This window comes from Coptis chinensis, chromosome 3 (genome assembly GCF_015680905.1).
Source record: "Coptis chinensis isolate HL-2020 chromosome 3, ASM1568090v1, whole genome shotgun sequence".
NCBI classification, from domain to species: Eukaryota; Viridiplantae; Streptophyta; class Magnoliopsida; order Ranunculales; family Ranunculaceae; genus Coptis; species Coptis chinensis.
Genome location: NC_141458.1, coordinates 72,538,108 through 72,562,429, shown reverse-complemented (window position 1 = coordinate 72,562,429; position 24,322 = coordinate 72,538,108). Strand labels below are relative to the sequence as shown.

Sequence of the window (24,322 nt, the reverse complement as noted above, 5' to 3'; positions counted from 1 at the left end):
TGTAAGGTGTACTGTTGATTATAGAAGGAATCCGTGACTCACAGGAAGTCGGGTTGATGATGTCCCCTTGAGGAGCTCATAAGGATTGTCATGTAAACCCTACAGGTGGATTTAATCCGACATGACAATGAGGTTGAGTGGTACTACTCAAGGACATAAGAAGTTGATTAATATACTTGTCAGTAACTTGACTTAATCAACGAGCACTCGATATCTTAAACACGGGGAGATCAACGAGCATATAATATGGATCCCATAAATGTAATTTTGGGATTAGGGCGGTAGTGCAACAATGGCCTTTAGTGGAATAAACCATTTGTTGACGGACTTGGGCCGTGTGTTCTGGGTGAACATGGGAAGCCCAAGCCCGTCAGGAGACCTAACCCTAATTTCTCCTCATGGTCCATGTTGTAGCCTATATAAAGAAACCTTTTCTTCTTAGCCGAATTCACTATTCACTTGATTGGAAAAAGAAAGGCAAAGAGAGAAAGAAAGGGTGGTAGATCGTTGCCCACACAATGTCCATTATAAGGATAGGAATACAATAGAAGATCAAGAGGTTGTTGATTCGTAGAGCTTGGATTCTCAAATATATCACAGCTGATCAAAGGTATGATTTCCTAAACAAAATCGTGAGAACCTTTATTCCGCTGCGCATGGTTTTCACGGTTTGTAAACTGCGACCATAACGGTTCCTATAACAATATCACACTTTGAGAATGGTGAGAAGCTATAAGCTTTAGTTGATAATCTTGTTGATTTAGAACCGGAAGTTCCTACTGTGGAACGAGTTACAAAAGGCATTGAGAATGCAGAGAACCATGAGTTTGAGGCTCATGATGATGATCATATTGTTCATGATAAGATTGAACCTACTGAGATAGAAGATGTAGATTAAGTGCATGAACCACCACCTGAGCAAGAAGAAGTGCATCTTCCTGAGCCAGAAGAAAATGAGGTGAGAAGATCCAAGAGAAAGAGACATGCTTCAACCAGGTATCCACCACATACGTATGTTTTACTATCCAATGGTGGAGAACCTATGTACTATCAAAAGGATTTTGAAGGTACAGACAAAGAGAAGTGGTTGAAGGCCATGTAAGATGAGATGGGTTCTTTGCATAATAATCACACTTATGACTTAGTTGAGAAACCAAAAGAAAGAAAAGTTCTCAATAATATAAGTGGATTTTCAAAGTCAAGCATGAAGAGAATAATCTACATCCAAGGCACAAAACTTACATTGTTGTGAAGGGATTCGGTCAAAGGAAAGGTATTGACTTTGATGAAATTTTCTCTCTTATAGTTAAGATGACTTCTATCAGGGTGGTATTGTGTTTGGCCGCAAGTATGAACGTAGAGGTTGAGCAACTAGATGTCAAGACATCTTTTCTTCATGGTAATCTTGAGGAAGATGTCTACATGGACCAGCCAGAAGGTTTTGAGGTCAAAGGCAAGGAGCATTTGGTATGCCAACTAAGAAAGAGTTTGTATGGTTTGAAGCAAGCACTGGGACAGTGGTACATGAAGTTTGAGTCCTTCATGGTGAAACAAAGCTACAAGAAGTCTGCATCCGATCACTGTGTATTTGATCAGGAGTTTCCAAATGGGGATTTTATAGTGCTCTAGCTTGTTGTATGTGGATGATATGTTGATAGTTGGCCAAAACATCAACAAGATATCCAAGTTGAAGAAAGACTTGTGTAAGTCCTTTGAGATGGAGGATTTGGTTAAAGCAAAACAAATACTTGGTATGCGGATCACTCATGACAAAAAGAGTGGGAAGTTGTGGCTTTCTCAAGAAAGCTATATTGAGAAGGTGTTGAAGAGATTTAACATGGATCAAGCAAAGCCAGTGAGTTGTCCACTTGGTGGTCAATTCCGCATGACCAAATATGTGTTCGAAGGGTGATCATGAGAAGAAAAAACATGCAAAAGATTCCTTACGCATCCATATAGTGGGGCAGCTTGATGTATGCAATAGTGTGTAAAAGACCGGATATTGCTTTTGCCATTGGTGTTGTAAGCCAATTATTTATGTCAAATCCAAGCAAAGAGTATTGAGAAGGTGTTAAGTGGATATTGAGATATCTCAAGGGCACTTCCAAGGCGTGTTTTTGGTTTGGTGGGAGTAAGACCTTACTTGAAGGCTACATAAATGCAGACATATATGGCAAGTGATGTTGACTTGATGAAGTCCACTTTTGGTTATCCGTTTACATTTGCAAGGGTAGTGCGCAGTTTCTTGGCAATCGAAGTTGCAAAAATGTGTTGCCCTTTCTACTACAGAAGTTGACTATATTGCAGCCATGCATTGAGTGTTCCAAAACGATGTTATGGATGAAGATGTTCTTTAATGAACTAGGGCTAAAATAGAAATAGTTTGTAGTTTTTTGTGACAGTCAGAGCACCATCAATTTAAGCAAGAATCCGAGTTTTCATTCTAAATCCAAGTATATACATGTATGTTATCATTGTATTAGAGAAGTTATCGAAGAGAAGCAATTGTGCATTGAGAATTGAAGATCCATACCGACAAGAACATATCGGATATGATGACCAAAGTTTTGCCAAAAGGCATGTTTGTTGTGCTACTACCGAAATGGTAGCGCACTCCTCCCGTTGATTCGAGAATGTGTGGAGTACCCCCCTCATGGTTTCAGGAGGGGGAGATTGTTGGGGTCCCTCAACATGTGATGGTACGACTTGGTGGCATTGTCCACATGTGGGTTGGACGATCTCATGTCGTCGTTCGTAAGGAGCTTGAGCGGTTTGCAGTCGTCGTTAGGAGCAAATACTATCGATAATTCGACATTGGCATGTCGGTTGGAACCGGAATTTTGCAGCTCACTAAAATTTCATAATACTATAAAATCAAAGTTAGGTTTTTGAGTAACATAAGTCTTTGAGAGAAACCAATTTTGAGAGCAACCAAAATTAAGAGAAAACCCTTGCAAAGAGATGAAACTTGTAAAGAGAGATTAGTGAAGAGAGATCTAGTAAGTTTGGAGAGACTTGAGAGGAGTGATTGTAATCTTTCTTCCCACACTTATAAAATGATTTGCTCTTGTGGAAGTAGGCATCATTAGTCGAACTACGTTATATCTTGTGTCTCATTGTGATAAGTTTTACTTTACATTGCTATTGCTTGTTTGTGACAGTTGATTCTATATATAGCTTAGGTTTGTGGTTGTTGGTTGTAGTGAAAACTTAGATTTTGGGTAGCGGTATTGCCACCCCCATAAATGGGACTAGCACCTCTTTGACCAATTCAACGGTACTAGCACCCCTCCATTAAATACACAAAAGACACTAATGGCAAGCAACTGCCGCGGGATCGCACAATCCACAGCATCGGGTTGCCGCGAGATCCCATATCCCACGGAAGGTGGCTACCGTGGGTCTTTGTTTTTTAATAGCCACCATAAAAAAAAGTTAGTTACCGCGAGATGATTTTGTTTACTAAAATGGAGTCTTTGCTTGTGTTAATTATCAAAACTCTTCTTCATTAATTTGATCACAAAATTTTCTTATAGCATATTAAAATATTTGCCGCGAGATAGCAAAATTATGGTTCGATTATATATATATTTTTGTCATGGTTTTGGTGTTGTTCTTGGAGTGTATAAAGAAACTTAAAAGAAGAAAATGAGGTATCCATATGTTGTGTGTGTTCAATACGCAAAATTTGAAGTGAAAAAAAACAAAAAACACAAAAAAAATCTTTGCGGCAAGAATCTTTGCCGGGGATATCTGCGATCTCGGGGCAACCCGATGCCGTAGATTGTGCGATCTCGCGGCAATTGCCTGCCGTGGGATATGAGATCTCGCAACAACTGCCTGCTGTAGAACTATGGGCATGTGGAGTGTAAAAGGATATATAAGAAATAACCATTATTGTTTTACTTTTTGTTAAAGGGGTGCTAGTCCCATTTATCGGGGTGCCAATACCGCGCCCCTAAATTTTTCGATTGGAGTTTAGAGTATTCATATTCAAACTAACTTAGTGGGGATTGATTGGTATTGTTTTCCCAACAAGTTAAACAAAACTTCTTATGCCTGATATTGTTGATAAACTCACCAATAAGCATTAAAAAATACTTGTCATTTCACTTCATATTTGATATACATTTTAAAAGTTAAAAAATTACACATAAAATTCATACAAAAGACATATACAGTGTACAACTCCAGTACCTCCGGAGTTTGCACTAGCAAGAAGTTAACGACTTTCTTGGGGACAGATATAATTTTAAGTGACCAATCTGCTGATGAGGGTTTTATCTTCTCTGGAAGTTAAATGCCCTTATTGAAAAGGCAAAGATGAATCCGAAGAGCACAGCGACTCCAACAAGTACTACAGAAACGACGGGTAGGAAATCATGCTTGAAGCCAAAATATCTCCTTACAAAATCTTTAACTTGTTCACCTGTGTCGTCAAACCTCTCGGGTATATCTCCATACTGCGAAGTGACCAGACCATACAAGGTCCAAGAGACAGGGGAAGCCCAGTAGTACCATCTCCACCATACTGGCATCCTCTGTAATCAAGAAGGAATACCTCAATATCCTTACAATCTACGTCAAGAAAACCACTATGTAATAAGGAAGAGGAAATATTGGACTTACCGTTCGTGGGACTATAAAACCTGAGAAGAGATTCCATATCGAATAGAAGGAAGCTGAAACGATCGCAGCAATCTGGTGGTTGGGGGTCACGGCCACAGCCATCATTCCGTAAAATGTGAAGTATAATAGAGTGACAAACATAAAGAACAGGTACCAAAAGAACTTAGCAACCGTCCACTCAAATCCTATCATCGCATAAACTATAATACCATATATCGAAGCCTGAAGAAAGATGTATGGAATCTCAATTACGACCTGCAACAATAAAGAAACTCAGTGAGAAATATAGAAAATATGTTTATAACCAAATACATATATTAATTAAGCTAACATAAATTTCATAAGAGAAGAGAATGGTTTACCTGTCCAAAGGCATAGGGCAACGCCGAATACATTCCAGCAGCTCTCTCACGGTAAAAGACTGTTCTTTCAACAGCCACCACTGGCTGCACTGATGAAGCATTTTGTACACCAAGGAACAGAACTGCGGAATACATGGAACCCATTGAATTGAACAAATCCTGCTGCTTATCCCTGCAATTTCAAGCTTTGAAGTTAAACTCAAATAAATCCAAGAGAATGAAAGGAGAGTGGGGAGGGGATGATATTGTTTATATTAGTTACCTTTTGGAGCCAAGATCCCAAAAAATTGTTCCGAATATCACAGCAATCATGGTTGTGAAGAGCAATCTAACTGCAGTATATGGTGGGTTGCGCCAGTATGACCAATGTTGTTTCCATAGGCAAGCCATACATTGGACGAAGAAAGACTGCGAGTACCGTGTAGCGAAGTGAAGATCCTTTGAACCAGGTGGAGGGGCACTCAGTTCCTTGATAAGAGCTTTGTTCCTCCTGAAGCATGATAGATCAATTAGACAATGTTCATTCTAGCCATCAAAACAAATTAAAGAGGTTCAATCTATCTCTGCCAGTCCAAGTCACAGTAAACCTACCCATATAATTCAGACTTTTTATATATGTCAGTGAAATCCATCTTCAGAATATTTTCCTGTGCGCCACTAGTCACCTCCAACATCCATGTTGCTGGATTATAACCATCTTTAATTTTACCGACTCCTTCTACTCCCTTGATGACGAACAAGAGATTGTATTAGAAATCATGCAGAAGAAATTTAGTGTCTTGAGAGGAAATAAATAGAAAGAAATCTCTATTCTTGTTTTTGCACTCTGAAAGTCTACAAAAGCTCACCTCAAAGTAGCTGATGAGATGGCAGGAATGACGACCCAATGGGCCTACATATATTTCTTGTCCTCCTCGCTTCATTAGGAATAGCTGTAAATCCAAATTACATTGTTAATTATCTTTCATAAAATACAATCCTAATATTGCAAAAAGTTGGTCATCTAAACTTTTAATATTTTCTAACCTCATCGAATGCTTCAAATATGTCAATGCTTGGCTGGTGAATTGTGCACACTACGGTTCTTCCTGTATCAACAGTGTTCCTTACTGTTCTCATCACAATAGCTGCTGCTCTCGCATCAAGACCAGAGGTTGGCTCGTCCATGAATATCATAGATGGGTTTGCGACAAGTTCAACAGCAATTGTGAGCCTCTTTCGCTGTTCGGTTGAAAGACCATTTGTACCAGGTAACCCAACGATTGCTTCCCTCAGTGGAGTCAGTTCTACAAGTTCCATGACCTCCTCAATAAACATCTGTAGTCATTGATCAATTTCAACTGTCAATAGATTCCTTGACAGACTCGGTGCACGCACATTATACAGGATTAACAAGTGACGCAACCAACCTTTCTTGTTGCAGAATCAACCTCCGGAGGCAAGCGAAGCCATGAAGAGTAAATAAGGGACTCGTGCACAGTAACATGAGGAGAGTGGATATCATTCTGTTCACAGTATCCTGATATGCGAGCAAATGTTTCCTGCTTCTTGGGGTAGCCAGATATGGTTATGCTTCCATCGATATAACCTCCGGTTTTCCTTCCAGCCAGAACATCCATCAGAGTGGTTTTACCAGCACCACTGACACCCATTAGAGCTGTGAGGACTCCTGGCCTAAAAGCTCCACTGACATTCTTCAGAAGCTCCAAACGATCTTCAGTGACACCTTGACTTTTCATTTCCTGAAATTTGGATTTAAACATGAAGGTCATCATCTTTCTAGTTCAATGAGTTGTCAACATTTCATGCCTCAATCTGAAAGAATATTTCTGTGTACCTGTGGCATGTCAACAGAATAGGTAATGTCATCAAAGGTGATAGAAAGGGGTTGAAATGGAAGAACCATCCCTCGCCTCCTGTTCTCATTAGCTGTTTCAATAGCTTCTGTCACCGATGAGGATCTTAATGATTGATCACCTCCAAAAGATGAGCGATCGACCGAGTTCCTTCCTCGAGAGGACATCTCAATGATTTCTCCAGTTCTGTTAACAGATTGCTCATTCAGGGACTCTTCTGATATAACAGCCTGAGGCTTCCCATATGCTGCAGTCATTTGATTAATGAGTTAATCAATATGTCTCAGTTGCCAAAAAGATTAACAGAATGAAAGAATTGAAGATGCTTACGATTGAGATAAGCAAGAGCGAGAGTAAAAAGGCCATTGAAAAGGAACATATATCCGATTAGTGCCCCTACTCCAATCCAGTACCACTGTGCGTGAGGAAAAAATCCACGAGATTTTATGACCAACACTCCCAAAGGTTCGGTTGCATTAACAGGGATCTGTAATGTCATGCAAATTTAATCCCTGTCAGTCTTAATGGAGACAAAATTAACTATATTTTTTTTTTGATTGGCAAGCCTGTTTTAAATGAGATCAGTAACTCTTTGATGCTGGCGGGGTTTGAACCCCAAACCTCGGGTATCATCATCCAAAGGTTTTACCGACTTTGCTAGTCGGCACCTGCACAAAATTAACTATTTACTCTTTCTTCTCCTGTTTACCATTTCCTTTATTTATTCAATGACTTACATGTCTCCACTGCTTCCCTAGAAATTCATTTACTACGAGTGCATTCTGTCCATACATCAAAGGTGAAATCCAGTAACCCCATATCCACCATTTCTTAACGTTGTCTGTAGCAATAAGAAAACACTTAAGTCAAACACATAGACAACCTTGGCTTGAGTTTTCAAAAAGAACATACCTCGTGACAAAATAAATCCACCCAAGACTAATAGTATAAGCAGTGCAAATGCCCCAAATGTATTTGCCACAATCATGTTCCTCCCAATTGCTGCAATGAAACGGAACAGTCCAGAAGCGACTTGGTTTACAAATAGGAGCAGAAAATACTGTCTGAGAAGCCTGCAGTTATAAAAGTTCTTTGGTCATTGCCTGGACTCAATGTTATTTGAAACACATATCAAATCATGGATCAAGATTCTAATGTATGCCGATTGGCCATTACCTTTCAACATTTGGATCATAACCAATAACATAATAGGTGAAGAACACCCAAACAGCAACTTCTACAAATGTGATGGGAATCTTCAGGACCCATGTAGGGAGGGAATAAGCCCATGAAGGATAAAACAGGAGGTCCCTTTGCTTGTAAAACACTGGTAACTTTGCAATGGTCATGTTAAGCTCCGAGAAACCGTTGAACATAATAATGAGTAGAGTGTAAAATAGAGCTCCCGTATATATACCACCATCTGCTACATTATCACGAGACATTTCGGTACGCAGGAAGAGTGTCGATGCGATGAATGCCATTATGGTAAGCTGCAACAAGAATAAAAAATCAGTATCACATCAACAGGTAAGGAATGAAAGATTTTCAATCAGGAAACCTGAAACTCACTTGTGTCAATTTGAAGATGTACACAAAACTATTCCTCTTCATCAGCAAATATTCTCTTGCAATGCAAGCTTTTAAGAGTTCCTTCTTGTTAACCCCAAACTTCTTTGTTGTCAAAGCTGCAGGATGGCTCTTGCTCTTGTCAAACGGAATTGCAAGCTCATCACCTACTTTACGGCCAATATGGAATGATTGAAATGCCTCAGCGAATTCCTTGGACGGGACGAATGTGTAGGGTTCATCTTTACGTACCCAGTACTGTTTCTGATCTTTCTTTGAGGTCACCTATCATACAAATGAAAGTTCAATCTCAATCCCTAATCTTTTCTAAAAGACTCGCATAGGATAACAGCTGATGGGAAATAAAGAAAAAGTAGGTTAGGTTTTTGAATGAAACATACTTCTTGCAAAAAGTCGGCAACTCCTTTTCTGTCAGGACATTGGAAGCCCATCGATCCAAAGAATTCAAGTACATTCTCACGTGGACCCTGGTACACAATCTGACCATCTGAGATTAGAATAATATCATCAAAAAGGTCATAAGTCTCTGGAGCTGGCTGAAGGAGCGAGATGACAGCAGTCCCTTGGAGAATATGGATGGTTTGCCTCAGAGCATTCACTATCTGGAAAGTTGTTGAACTGTCCAAACCAGTAGATATTTCGTCCATGAACAATGCCTTTGCTGGTCCAACAAGCATTTCCCCTGTAAAACATTAGGCAGGAGGGTTTAGAATAAACGGTTCAAAGGGAAGTCATATGAATGAATTTCTAACTACACATCAGACTATGTTCTACCTGTCGTGACTCGCTTCCTTTGTCCACCAGAGATACCTCTCAGCATATCATTTCCCACTAAGGTATCAGCACAAACATCCAGTCCCAAAATCTAAAGTTTTCAATCATATCAGAAAACAGAACGTTACCTATCTTAATCTAGGCACTTCTCAACATATTGTTTATATTGTCAATAATATAATCCTTAGCACAAATGCTACCTTTAAAATGTAATCTGTAACTACACTGGCCTCCTGACCTTCAGTCGCCGCGGCCTGCATTATCAGGAACAAAATTCTTAAGCTTTTGGAAATAATGTATGACAAGGTAGCATACTCATCGCATAAATGCCTCAGCTAATCACCAACCAATATTTAAATTTTTTAATTCCAAATGTATTGGATCAATCACGGATTTAACTTTACGATAACCTTTTGAAAATTGCATAGAGCCCATTTCATTTGAAATATTAAAATTTGCTTCTCATCTCTTGGAAAGTAATCAAAGTTTCTACTCACCTTCATATAGACATCAATGTTAGGATCAGGTTTGATATTTGCTGCCTTCTCTCTTCTTGACAATTCTGCCAACATTTCTGCAGATTGCTCAAAATTGACCAATTTAGACTCCTAAGAAACTCCTTGAGATTTATTCTTGTTCAACATAGTGAAAATGATAATATTTAAACTTACCATAGCCTGTTCCAACCCCTTGACATCTAGCAGAGAAAGCCAGGGTTTCCCTCACAGTCATTTCTCCTATATGAAGATCATATTGGCTGATATATGCAGATGTTCTTTGTGGAACAAATTCATCCATTGCATGACCATTGTATGTTACTCTGCCTGAAACCTGACGTAGGAAAGAATCCGTTTTCAGTTTTTCAATAGTATTAAAATAAAGATTTAACTGGAGCTAACATATCGAACTTCAGTTACCTTCAGATCTGAATCAAGCTTTCCAGCCAAAGCCAACAGCAATGTAGTCTTTCCAGAACTTGGGGGTCCTAAGAGCAGTGTCATTCTGTGGATTTGGTAACAACGATAAGAACTGTATTATTTTGAGAATTCATGACATCATACTGAAACCAAATTAATCTACAGTTGGGATTTCAATGATGGAAAATGACACCATCTGTCTTACCTGCATGGCTTGATGATTCCACTAACATCATGAAGTATTGAGAATGGCCTCTTTCTATCAGGAAGAATATGGAGTGAGCCCAACAACCCCTACAGATCCAACAATAAGATATTATGTATATAGAATTGATTAAAACAAACTAATCAAGATTGTGAACGATCAAAATCTATATGTAAATGAGCTACCTCTATCATGTTCATAGTGAAATTGGCAATTGTAGGTAATGCTCTGCCTCCGACACGAGCTTCTGCATCGACATTTAGATGCTCATATCGAACTTCAATCGTTGGAATATCAATACCAACCCTGAAAACATATCGAATAAACAGAGTAAACATCACAAATCTAGCACAAAATTATTAGAAAAAAATAAAAGAAAACGCCGAAAGAACGCTGTTTACCGGTCAATACGATTCTTGAGCTTCAACAAGAACTTTTCATTATCTTCTTCAGCAACTCTCACCAACCTCTCTAAAAGTTGCTTCTTCTCTTGAAATCCAAGATTAAGAATGTCAATTTCTGTTGCTTCACCCTCTTCCCCAGGAAATATACCTTTCTTCATACGACTATAAGTTGGTAGTTTCTCAAGAGCAGCCCATTTAAGAGCTTCTTCATCATCTTCTTCTCGAGAAGACGCGGTATGGAAAACTTCAGAGGTACTGTTCCTCCATATAGAAGAACTATTCCTACGCATACTACTAACTCTATAAAGATCACCACTCTCCATGTTAACCACCTCAAAACAGCAAATTCTATAAACACCCCACTATAACCAAATAAGAAATGAAGTGATCTCAAACTTCAAAACTTGGAACAATGAGCTTGGGGTTCCTTGTTTATGACCTGTTAATGCGTATAACTTTTCCTTTGGTGCCTTGAACAGGTCTGTGAAGACTTTGTTTTTTGAAGATTATACGGTGAAGTGTGAAGGTTTATATAACAAGGTGTGATGGAGGCGGTTTGAAGTTTTAAATATGAATGATCAAACTTTTGGTTTTGAGGTTTGACCATATAGAGTCTACTTTTTTCATGGAAATGACAAAAAATGAAACTAAAAATGAAAATTAAAACAGAGAACAGATATAAAAAAATTGACTTTACTGATTCATGAATCAAGAACCACCAGCTAAGGCTCCTAAAAGTATGGGTGGAAATGGATTAGTTTACTGTCACCAATGTGAACTTTGTCATTTTAGTATTCATTATTAGCTCCAAATTAAAGTTTAAAAGTTGCAACCTCAATAATGCACATTTCAGCATTAATGCATGGCTAGTTGAATTTTTACTCAACCAAAATGCATTAAACTAAAACAAATTATCTAAACTAGTTAAGAAGGTACTTGTGTACCTTTTTGATTAACAACGATAACGACGCATATATGAAAGTATACAGTAAACTTGTTACTTGACATGCAACAATAGATCAGCTATGGAACGAGGCATCAAGTTATTGTCCCAACTTATAAAAGGGTCTCGAGTTTCAGCATTTCAGCTCCTCGTAAAAAAAAATAGTTACCGGTTACATTATGTTACTTTACTCATGTCATCGGTATACACAATTCGATTTTCCCTAACTAGGCTCTAGCCTAACTTCTAAGTTAAACAGAATTAGGAACGTAATATATGTTTTTTAGCACTGTGGCTCATTTTGTCATACAGAATGTCATATATATAAAGTTATAAACATATCTGAAATTGTTAATTCAACCATTCACTTAAAAGTAAAATGGGAAAGATTATTAATTTAAGTTAATATTAGCTAGTCAATGATTATGACTTCTTTTTTTTTTTTGGGTTTTTAATGATTGTGACTTTATGTGGTATTAAATAGAACACACACTCTACATTATAGATTTATAGAGTTTACCAAAATAGTTTGGCGCATTTGAAGCTAAATATGAAAATAGCTAGAAGTTGTGGACTTTGTCTGAAAGAAGGTTCTAACAAGAGAAGGGTACTCATCTTTCACTTCTCTTCAATTTCTGTGCGGTGGAATTTTCCATGAAGATTGTATGTATATTGGTGACTTGGTGTCACGAAAAAGTGCACAAGCAGTAACATGTTGGCATTGAATGATGTAGCATACAGCCGTACACACGCTTCTTCAATTCTTTTCCCATCTCTATTTCTTTTCATTTTTTTCCCTTTCTAGAAGATTGATCACGTTTTGGCTTACGACACGACTTGGCTTTACGTAGGGAAAGATTCCATAGACTCACTGTAAAGACCAGGCAAAACCTATTGGATAAAATGATGCGAAAATATGATTCAACTATTTTGACCCTGTCATAGTTCAATTGACCCTTGTTACCCAACGAGCTAGATGAATCGTTTACCTTATCATTTCACTAATTTTGTTTATGAATTTTTTCTATGACACCCATGTGGGGTTAGTGCGAGATTGCTGGAGAAGACGAAAACTCGAAATGGGAATATTACTAAAGGACAATAACTTGAGCTGTTAACATCGTCTAGAATCTAGATGGCATAGAACTATGCACATAGCACAGAATAATATAAGTTTGATCAAAATATAATATAAGTCTGATCAAGGAAGATTTTGGCAGCACTAGGTGTAGGGGAGTGATATTCTCTATCCAGCACGCGCTTAACATGGTGGAACTAATACACCGACCTATGGTCTCAGGTCGCATCCATGAGCCAACATCGCCACCGGGACGGTCGCAACATCATGCGAACTACGCCAAAGGCAAGTGACCGCACCCTATCCATAAGCAATCATGACCGGCGGGTGCTTGCACTCATCCCGATCGATCCGGGCCATCGGTCACGACGCAAGTAGCTACTTGCCCGTGACCGCCACTCCCCATCATCACAGCAGACCTATGTAGATATTTCTCACAAGCTCCCATGATCCACACCCCACGTTGGTGACATCCTTTACACGTGGAGGGTTAGGATACACTTTCAATCTCTATAAATACCTCTCATATGAACTACGCCAGACCTGATTCTACTCTGACCCCAGGAACCCGTAGAGTAAGATCGTGAGGCGATTAAGCTCTCAAAGCCGAACTCGGTCTCACCCATCCATCCATACCAGTCCCCCAAAGACTGTTTGTAAGGGAATATCACACCACACCTTTACATTGGCGCCGTCTGTGGTCTTGATTACTTGAGAAACCAAACCACTTTACAATCAGAAGCCAAAAATCAAAACAAAAGATTCTCAAGCCCACGAAGCATGGCAAGCCTCGAAGCTCAATTCCACACTTTGGCAGACCAGCTAGGAACAATGAATGAACAAATTGCCCAACTCAGGCAAGAAAACGTCACATTACGTGCACAAGTTGATACACAGAGCCCACTAGCTGGCACCGCAGAAGACGACGTCATCAACGTCAGTCAACAGATCACCGAGCTAAACCAAAGGCTCGACAAGAATGCGGTCAAGAAAGATTCCACCCAGATAGTGCAGAAAATGCTGAAAACCTATCGCGCATCTCCATTTGCTGCTGAAGTACTTCACAAGGTCTCCCCTCCAGACTTTGTCCAACCACGGTTCCCATCATGACGGTTCGCGACATGCCCAAAGCCGGCATATAGCACGATATGCTCAAAGCCTTGCACTCTACAGCGCGCCAGAGTTCGACCATCTCCGATGCAGGCTCTTTCCAGCAAGCTTAAAGGACGGCCCACTCGATTGGTTCTTCTCCCTCGAGCCAGACTCCATAAGAAGCTTTGAACAGCTTACCGACCTGTTCGCGAGCCAGTACGTACACAACAGACGCAAGAAGGGTGATCTCAATTCACTCTTCCAGCTCGCTCTGGGCAAGGAGGAAACCTCTGACTCCTTCTTAAGCGGTTCAAAACGAACTCTTGGACATGGAAAGCGGCCTCGAGGAATCATTTGCCGCGGTGGCTTTCCAACCGCTGCCGCTTCGCAACACCACCTACCTAACCGGTCGCTCTTGAAAAGACTAACCCGAAATGTTGGCGGTATGCGCTTCCGAGTGGATAAATACATCAAGCTGCAAGAGGCTTTGCTTTGCTAAAACGAAACGAAGAAGAAGAAGAAACGTAAGAGGGAGAGGTTTACGAAGCAGCATCATCCTCTAGGAAACGACCCCCACAACAATGGCAACCCTCCGCATCCAAACCAAGAAATGATCGGAATTCGCGTGCTCACCGGATCTCCTAGGTTACATACTAGAAAAGATCAAGCGAGCTGCATTCTACCGACCCGGAGATAAAGGCGACCAACAGATCGCCCGGACCCGAGCCTCTTCGCTTTTCACCGCGCCAATTGCCACGAGACCGACGTATGCTGGGGGCTCAAACATTATTTGCAGGATCTGGTCAAAGCTGGGCACATCAAGCAGTACACCAATATACCGAACGGCGACCTGCGCCACAAACTGATGGCCCGCCGAATACGCAGCAGGTCCCCACCCAGACGGAGCGATCTGAGGTCTCAAAGTCGCCTCACAACAGGGGACGCTCCAGAGAACGCGTCCGTCAAGATCGCCGTCAGCCGTCAAGAGGTCGCGAGCACGACAGAACCATCCACATGATCACTCTCCAAGATGATTCTGTCTCAAGTTCACGGGAAAAAAGAAGGCGCGTAGGTGCCCTCCATGAAGTATACAATTTCTCTTCACAAGCTGCAGCCGTGCCACGCAGTTCAGGGCGTAGAACAGGAGACATCACCTTCTCAGAGGCCGACCTCAACAAGGTCTGCCTCCCGCATAACGATGCACTCGTGGTCCACGTCAAAATCAGTGACTGGACCGTCAAGCGAGTTTTGATCGACCCCGGCAGCTCTTGCGATATTTTGTTCTACCACACGATCCAAGAGATGAACTTACCAAAGTCGGTCTTCATAGACCCCATTGCACCCCTCTTCGGATTCAACGGCTCCAGGGCCGATCCAATAGGAGACATCATCCTCCCAGTCTCAGTGGGATCTCGGGAAGACAAAGTCAAAACTCAACCGCACGCTTGGCGTCCTAGATACCAAGTCGTCCTACAATGCCATTCTAGGACGACGGTGGATACATCAGATGCAGGCCGTACCGTCCACGTTGCACCAAGTCATCCATTTTCCCGGCCCAAGGGGAATGATGGAAACTTCAAACAACCACTTTCGAGGCCCATCATTGTAACCCGGATCATCGCGACAAACAAGACCACCGGAACCTCCCATCTTAAAATTCGAACGAGCCTACCAGGCTATACAATGGCCAAAGACTTAGTGGTCGAGGTGAGAGCTAAGCGACAAAAAAAACGAGCGGCGGGGGCTCCAACAAGAGTTTCCACTCACCAGCCCCGATCTCGACCACTACCAAAGCGTGGGCGTACCCGGCGATTGCAAACCCATCAGTTAAGCCCGATGGCGAATGCCACGTACAAACAAAGTCTCGACTTCGCACCACCAGCTCCCATACAACCGGGGAGTCGCAAATAACGGCGAACTACCAGTTCTGTTGTCCGCGGCAACGCGAATCATTTCTGACCCTGTTGTCGTAACCACAGAAGACGTCCCAGTTCCTACGGCCACCCCAACCAGCTATCAGACCAGCCCGGCATTACCAAAGTGCAATCATCCAGAGAGCGCCCAGAACGCACAGAGCCAAGCACCGACTCAAGACAAGCAGCAAGTGAACCTGGGAACCGAAGACGACCCTAAACTCGTCTATGTGGGAGCCAACCTCGACCCCACACTTAAGGCTCAACTTGTAAATTTTCTGTCCATGAATAAAGATGTGTTCGCTTGGTCGTATATCGATGTGCCTGGTATAGACCCTAATGTTGCATGCCACCGGTTAAACGTCAACCCTGGTGCCAAACCAGTTCGACAGCGACCTAGAAGATTGTCTCTACGCTTTCAAAAAGCAGTCAACGATGAGGTTGATAAGCTCAAACAAGTAGGGTTCATCCGCAAGGTTGACTACCCAGAGTGGGTCGCAAACATAGTGGCCGTTCCAAAGAAGAATGGTACAGTCCGCCTGTGCGTCGACTTCACCAACGTCAATCAAGAAACTCCAAAAGACAGCTTCCCCCTACCCAGAATCGACCAACTTGTTGACCAGACCTGCGGACACGAGCTGTTATCATTCATGAACGCGTATAGTGGGTACAATCAGATACCACTAGCTGAAGAAGATCAGGAGAAGACATCGTTCATCACTGAGCAAGGAATTTATTGTTACAACGTTCTCCCGTTCGGACTAAAGAACGCGGAGGCGACCTATCGGTGACTACTAACCAACCAACATGTTCCAGGACATGTTAGGGGACACCATGGAGGTCTACATCGACGATATGGTTGTCAAAAGCAAGAAAGCAGGTGACCACCTTACTCACCTCGAACAAGCGTTCTCCCGACTACGACGAACCGGAATGAAGCTGAACCCAGAGAAGTGTCTTTTCGGAGCGTCCTCCGGAAAATTTCTCGGATATCAGGTCTCGCAACGAGGTATCGAAGCAAATCCAGATCAAATTCGGGCGTTCTTAGACATGCCCGACCCTCAAACAAAGAAACAGATACAGAAGTTGTCGGGGCATGGTCGCGACTCAACCGGTTCATATCAAGAGCATCCGATAAGTGCCGACCGTTCCTACAGATACTAAAGAAAGGCGAGCAATTCTCATGGAACGATCAATGCCACCAAGCATTAAGCCACCCTTAAGAGTACCTCACAACACCTCCGTCCTAGCTAAACCAACGAGACGGAGAAACTCGGGGCTCTATCCGGCGGTATCCGATTTAGCCATCGGTTCGGTCCTATTCAAGGACGAGCACAATTCAGAAACGATCTACTTCACAAAGCAAGACACTCACTCCAGCCGAGAAGAACTACTCTTACATAGAAAGAGCGGTCCTTGCTTTGTTATACTCGGCAAGAAAATTCAGACCGTATTTCCAGGCTCATCCAATCAAAGTACTTACCGATCTCCCTTTGAAGAGGATTCTTCACAAAGAAAACAAGACTACTAGGATGGCAATATGGGCCGAAGAGCTGGGCGAGCACCACATGGACTTCGTCCCGCGCATATCGCAGAAGGGTCAGGTCGTTGCAGACTTCCTAGCAGATTTCCCAGTCGACGACCCTAATTGGGAGGCTGAAACAGAGGTCGCACCCAAGAAAGCGAGCATGCAAACAGTCTGGTCTCTCTACGTCGATGGTTCCAGCAACCCTGGAGGCAGTGGTATGGGAATCGTTTTAGTCTCCCCCGAGGGAGCTATGGTAGGGAAGGCAGTTCGTATAGACTTCGCAACGTCCAACAACGAAGCGAATCTGAAGCACTAATAATGGGAAATCTTGTAGCGATCCGGCTTGGAGTAAAGGAGATCCAAATCTTTAGTGACTTCAATGGCGTCGTTCGCCAGGTTGCAAAAGAGTACACTACCAAAAGGTAACCTCTCTAAATACCTTCAAGTTGTTAACGATTTGCTTCCGTCATTTAGCGAGAGCGACGATACACCATTTTTTTTCGTGGCGAGAACCGCCACGCAGATAGATAACTGGCATACTTAGCCACTCGGACAATCGAATTGTGCCCTAGACAACCGATCATCGAAGTAGTCGATCGACCCGGCTTACCAAAGCGGACCAAGTCTTGACAATTAGCGACTGTTCCCACTCTCTCAAGATCGACGAGTCAAACCGGATGCGACCTATTATACAAGACATCGATGCACGGCACACTCCCCGTGATGAGCGCACCAAAGCCAAGAAGGTTCCACACCAAGCACGTAGCTATTGTTTGGTGAACGGCGATTATTCCGCAAAATCCAGCGGGGGGACCTCATCCGAGATGTATCGATCGAGCAAAGGCCGACTAATTTTTGCTTTGAAATTCACGAAGGAGAGTCGCGGCAACCATCTTTGGAGGTCGATCATTAGCCCACAAAGCGATCTCCCAAGGGGTACTTCGGCCTCAGATGCAGATTGATGCTAAAGCGTATGTCCTCAAGTGTGTCAAATGCCAAACATTTGGTCACAACATCATCTGACCCATTTCGCTGAATTGATTAACATCGCGAGCCCTTGGCCGTTCCACATGTGGGGCATGGACATTATGGGACCATTCGTCCCTCAGAAGAGCACCGGCTTCCGCTTCGTCCTCGTTGCCACAGACTACTTCACTAAGTGGGTTGAAGCAATTCCATTAGCACACGTCAAAGAATCACACGTCAGAAATTTCATTTGGACTCATATCATCACCCGGTTTGGCTTACCACATACACTGGTGATGGACAATGGCTCCCAGTTCAAGGGAAAAACAGTCAAAGAGTTTCTGGCCAAATGGAAGATCATTCATGCATTCTCTACACCACAGTACGCTCAAAGCAATGGACAAGCAGAGGCCAGCAACAAAGCCATTCTGGAGAATTTGAAGAAGAAAATTGAAAAGAACAAAAGCCAGTGGCCAAATCAGCTGGAGAACATACTATGGGCTCATCGCACTACAGCTCGCTTAAGCACCAGCGAGTCACCATTTTCCCTGTGCTATGGCACAGAAGCCGTCATCCCCACCGAGCTGACAATCACGACAACCCGATCTGAACTTGTCGAATTAGGCCTTAATGACTCAGTTCTAGCTCGAGAGATCGACCTCCTCGAGGAACGCGACCGACCTAGCGACCATCGGGGTGGCGACCTACCAACAGTCCTCAAGAGATCTTACAACAAACGAGTACATCCACGGTCTTTTCAACCGGGAGATCTCGTTTTGAAGAAAACTCAAGATGACGCTAAGCTAGCACCAACGTGGGAAGGCCCTTACATAGTAGAACGCGTCGTTGGCAACGGCGCATATTGGATTAAAACCTAAGAAGGAAAGTTGCTGCCACGACCATGGAACACATACTTGCTAAAGCAATTTTACCAATAGTTGTATTACGCATTGTAATTCCTGTTCCCAGGCACTACAAAGTTCATATGAAAGAGCCTCAAGATTGTTATCATAAATGGCGGATCTACTCACATCTCCAAACCATACCTCTCACATAGCAAGCTCCATACCGAAACACGCTCTCATACGAGCAGGACGCTCTCAGGAGCTTACAGGCTTATCGCCTCTCCGAGTCTCGCTAAGTTAAGGACCTATACTTCTAGGATCAGCTCAGCGAGAACGCTCTCAGGAGCACCACGCCCTCAGAGGCTAAACACGCTCTCATGCTAGCAGGACGCTCTCAGGAGCTTACAGGCTTATCGCCTCTCCGAATCTCGCTAAGTTGAGGACCTATACTTCTAGGATCAGCTCGGCGAACGCCTCAGAGCACCACGCCGAGAGGGCTAAACACGCTCTCATCGCGGCGGGGCGCCTCGGGAGCTTACAGGCTTATCGCCTCTCCGAGTCTCGCTAAGTTGAGGACCTATACTTCTAGGATCAGCTCAGCGAGAACGCTCTCAGGAGCACCACGCCCTCAGAGGCTAAACACGCTCTCATGCGAGCAGGACGCTCTCAGGAGCTTACAGGCTTATCGCCTCTCTGAGTCTCGCTAAGTTGAGGACCTATACTTCTAGGATCAGCCAAATGAGAACGCCTCGGGGAGCACCACGCCCGGAGGCTAAACACGCCTCATGCGAAGCGGGGCGCCTCGGGAGCTTACAGCTTATCGCCTCTCCGAAGTCTCGCTAAGTTGAGGACCTATACTTCTAGGATCAGCTCAAAGAACGCGCTCTCGGGGAGCACACCACTCCTCGAGGCTGAACATGCTCCCATCGCGAAAGCGGGGCGCCTCTCGAGGAGCTTACAAGCTTATCGCTTCTCCGAGTCTCGCTAAGTTGAGGACCTATACTTCTAGGATCAGCTCGGTGAACGCCTCTCGGGAGCGTAACATCCTCGGGGGCTAAACACGCTCTCATCATGGCGGGGCGCCTCGGGGAGCTTACAGCTTATCGCCTCTCCGAGTCTCGCTAAGTTGGGGACCTATACTTCTAGGATCAACTAAGCGAGAACGCTCTCAGGAGCATTACGCCCTCAGAGGCTAAAACAAACTCTCATACGAGCAGGGCGTTCTCAGGAGCTTACAGGCTCATAGCCTCTTTGATCCTCACTAGACGAGGACCGATACTCCTAGGGTTAACCAAAGAAGAACGCTCCCAGTGAGCAACATAACCCACGAACTTCGCGGGGCACGGGTCCCTTTCGTCAAAAAGATCAAACACTTACATGTCGCGTTCCCGCGCATTATCATACCAGCCTAACATATAACGAGAATACATCTCAGAAGCAAAATCCATAGACAGAATCAAAGCCATGAACAATCAGACCAAAAAGTATATAGCATTAATCGAGTACTCACCAAAAGGAGCACACATTTCGGATCCAGTGAAATCAGCTCTAAAGCACCGACCTGCTGGGTCTACCCAGAAAATCCAGGTCGGCTACCAAATTACAAAAACCAAAGTTAACGAACTGCCACTTTCGTGGAAACCAGTTCTCCAAATTCAAAAGAAGCGAACTGCTCGGGCAAGCCCGAAAACGCAGCTCTAGTGTTTAACCCTCGTAGGGGCAAAGAAGACACACGTTCGTATCAAACACAAAAACAAATTCTCACCAGAAGACAGAATCGGCATCACGGAGCAGCGACCACATGTTTATCCTCAGGAGCAGCGGTTGAGGGAACATGCCTGGCAGCTCGCAGAACAACACGCATATCGGCCTCTCGAGCCCCATCTGCCTTCTTTAGCTGACAGTATTTCTCGTCCAGCTTGGCGTACTCACTACAGGCAGTGGTATACGCGTTCTGAGCCTTACGGGCAACCCTCTGGCATTGCTTCGCGTACTCGGTGACTTCCGCGATCTCCACTTGCAGATCAGCCATAGACGCAGCAAGTTTCGCATTTTCATCAGCAACAGCACGACATCTCTCCGACATAGTCTCCAACCTTTTCTTGTCGACCACCCGGCGGCTTCTCGCACACATCCCAAAATCGACTTCGGGCATCAACATCGATGTCGGGCGTTGCCAACACTCTTCAACTTATCATAACCAGCAAGAAACTACAAGTACGGAAAGACAATGAAAATCAATCAAAGCGGACGACTAAAAAGTTAACAAACAACGTACTCACCAAACAGCTCGCCATGTCCATGGTCCCCAGGAGCGTATCCATATCTTCGTCCTCGACCTCAGCTTTGTCCCCGTCCAGCACGATACCCCTCAGGAGACTAGTCGCTATAGGCGCAGAGTGGAAGGAAGCTGCGCAATCGGAGCGCTTTTACAAAGACGCCTCTTCCCCGTCTTCCCGACGTAGAAGAACTCACTTCCCACGTCCCCAACGTGAGAGTGCGAGCTCCCACTAGCGACGTGGCCCCCCTGCTCCAGGTCGTCTACCCTTTCGGCAGCCCGAGGGACGCCGTCCTCCCGGTGGGGCGACCTGATCACAATACCTCCAGTGGGGCGCCACGACCTCCGGGGCCGTTTTAGCTTTTGGACCCCAACGCTACCGCCTTCCTCTTGCCACCACGGTCCTCGTGCACATGAGGATGAAACTCCATTTCCTCCATCGGTGAGAGAACTCTCGTGGAAGACCTTCTCCCCTAACAAAAGGGTCACACCGAGCCATAGGAAAAACTAAAGCACAAGGAACAAAACGAAGCCACTGAGGGAGAGATAGCATCCAACATCATGATCAAAAAAATGAAAGAGCAAACATACCTGAGAAAATGACCAAAGAAAGCAAGCAAGTTCAGAGGAGAAAAGACAGCAGCAACAGGAAGTCCAAATGCCGTCGCTCTCCCCGAACAGTTTATATTTATGCAAGGGAAACGTCTCTTCCCGAGGCAACTCATTATGGCATCGAGACGCCAAACGCCAATCCAACTGGCAACCATCATTTCATATTTCACAGACCGTTCATATCCGCACACGTGCCAAGCACGCACTGTAATGGAGGTGACCACTGCTCACAGGACGTTCCAGCCGTACCAATACCGGGTAACTAGAGAACGTTGTGACCAACTGCACGCATAACAGTTCAAGAGTGGCACAGGTCCACCAACCTAGAACGCTCTAATAACCTACCACAATAGCAAGCCCAAAGGCACACAAACCAAACAGGCATACGATACGCAGGGAAGAGAGACAAAAGCCAATAGTACGTCCTTAATATAAAACAGTCAGCAAAGTGAAGACCACAGTTCGGCCTCAGTTCGCCGGATAGCCGAGCTGCTGGGTCTACCCAGGAAATCCAGCCCAGCTAAACATCAGTATCATAAAACAAGTAAAGGAAAAGACGAGCTGCCCGGCCAACCCCAGGAAAACAGCTCTATTGTTTTAGGCCAGAGGCCGCGTACAAACACAAAAACCAGACATTGACCGCTCAAATAACATCATCGAAGCCTTCAACAAGAGGGACGGTCAGCACTTGGGAACAGCTCGGATCACCAGGAGACGCCACCACTCCTTCAGTTAGCGTCCCACCCAGACCACCAACAACAGGAGGCTGATCAGCAACCACCTCACCTTCAGGAGCAGGAACGACCGCAGGACCAGCACTACCGACCTCGAGTGAATCGACCTGTCGGTCTATTGTAGGTCCATGAGCTGGCTCCTCGGGCAGGTCGCCGTATCTCGCCTCCAGTTCTTCTATTTCAGCACGGATAGCAAGATAGGCCTCTCTCGCCTCCATCGCAGTAGCTTTACAACGTTCAGCGAACGCATTAGCAGCAACAGCCTTTTTCTTCAGATCAGCGACCTCATGCCTCAGCCCAATCGCCTCGTTCACAGCTGACGTCCTCTCCAGAGATAGCGTGACCAGTTGCGCCTTCAGAGTATCCAGCTCCACCTTCTCCGTTTGAGCTATCGCTCGGAGATCAGAGACCTCGAGCCTCAAGGACTCGACCTCCGACTTCTCCATTTCAGCGAACAGTGCAGCTGTCTTCAATTTCTGATACCCAGCAACCAGCTGCAGCAGCTCGCACATAGTACCACAAACAAACGATAAGCAACAGTGTACAATAAGTAATAGCACAAACAGTAACAACGTGACCACTTACCAGACAAATCGCCTTATCCACCCCTCTCAGATTCGACTCCAGCTCCTTGGCATCAAGGTCCTTCCTATCACCATCAAGCGTCATCCCCTCCAACAAGCAAGCAGCTATGGGTGCGGACTTGTAGCTGCAGTCCGACCTCTTCACATAGCACTTTTTCCCAGTCACCTCATCAATGTACATCAGGTTGCGCTCCAGATCGTCCTTGCCAAGATCTTGGATCGCCTTACCAGCATCTCTTGAGCCAACCTTCCCCTTCATCTTGCCTGAGGCATCTCCAACAACCCGGGGTCGAGCGACCTCCGGGGCAGCCTCCGGAGCAACCTCCGGGCCGTCCTCAACTAGGACGCTGAAGTCGGGCATCGGCCTCGACCTCGGGTTGCGAGCTGCCCTCCCACCCGTTCGCACCTCACCACCCTGTGCGGTCTGGGCCACCCTCGCAGTCTTAGCAGGTCGGTATTCCGGAATGTCGGAGGGAGCGTCCTCCACATCAAAAGGAGCATCCTCCCCGACCGCTTCCCGATCCGGACCGGAGGCCCCAAGACACCCGGTCGCTTCACCCCAAGATCGGCCCGATTTCTATCCTCTCGGTCACCGATCACTCCCACGCTTCTCCATAACACGTTCCTTGGACGCTCCCTTACCACGAGCCCTTGTTTTCTGAGCTTCCCTTCTCTTCCGAACGGCAGGCCCTCCACGCTCCTTAAAGAATCCGGCGACCTCTGGCAACTTCGCCTTTTTCTCAGCCCGAGTCAGCCTAGCGAAGCTCTCGATCACTGCTCGGTTCGTCTCCTGTGCAGGACGGTTATCTGTACAAAAGACAAAATAACAAATGTTAGATCAATACAGGATCAGTCGATATCAGCGTGAAACCTAAGAAAACGTACTGGTACCCACCAGTAAAATCACACGTTTTCCTGTCCACACTAAACCCGCTCGCACAGTAGTTACCGACTAACAGGAACGGTCTTTTATCCCAAGACTCGTTACTCACTCCATCCAGAACGGGCGACA

The 24,322-nt window shown here is 44.4% G+C and overlaps 2 protein-coding genes across 2 annotated transcripts; both read right to left on the bottom strand.

Annotated features, from left to right (window-relative positions):
- Window positions 1-4,084: 4,084 nt before the first annotated feature.
- LOC147510709 (pleiotropic drug resistance protein 1-like) lies at window positions 4,085-11,404 on the bottom strand. The gene is made up of 23 exons (XM_086602581.1): window positions 10,735-11,404; window positions 10,519-10,639; window positions 10,334-10,422; window positions 10,129-10,213; window positions 9,883-10,042; window positions 9,709-9,785; window positions 9,412-9,465; window positions 9,212-9,302; window positions 8,818-9,119; window positions 8,420-8,701; window positions 8,024-8,340; window positions 7,760-7,920; window positions 7,585-7,688; window positions 7,178-7,334; window positions 6,829-7,094; window positions 6,401-6,733; window positions 6,018-6,308; window positions 5,840-5,923; window positions 5,583-5,716; window positions 5,254-5,481; window positions 4,992-5,163; window positions 4,630-4,884; window positions 4,085-4,541 (listed from the first exon to the last, which is right to left on the bottom strand). The coding sequence occupies exons 1-23, from the start codon at window positions 11,058-11,060 to the stop codon at window positions 4,281-4,283; spliced, it is 4,350 nt and encodes a 1,449-aa protein (XP_086458707.1). The 5' UTR covers window positions 11,061-11,404; the 3' UTR covers window positions 4,085-4,280.
- A 10,996-nt stretch (window positions 11,405-22,400) lies between these two features.
- Window positions 22,401-24,117, bottom strand: LOC147510708 (uncharacterized). Its single transcript, XM_086599338.1, has 2 exons — window positions 23,312-24,117; window positions 22,401-23,220 (listed from the first exon to the last, which is right to left on the bottom strand). The coding sequence occupies exons 1-2, from the start codon at window positions 23,669-23,671 to the stop codon at window positions 22,636-22,638; spliced, it is 945 nt and encodes a 314-aa protein (XP_086455464.1). The 5' UTR covers window positions 23,672-24,117; the 3' UTR covers window positions 22,401-22,635.
- Between the last annotated feature and the right edge of the window lie 205 nt (window positions 24,118-24,322).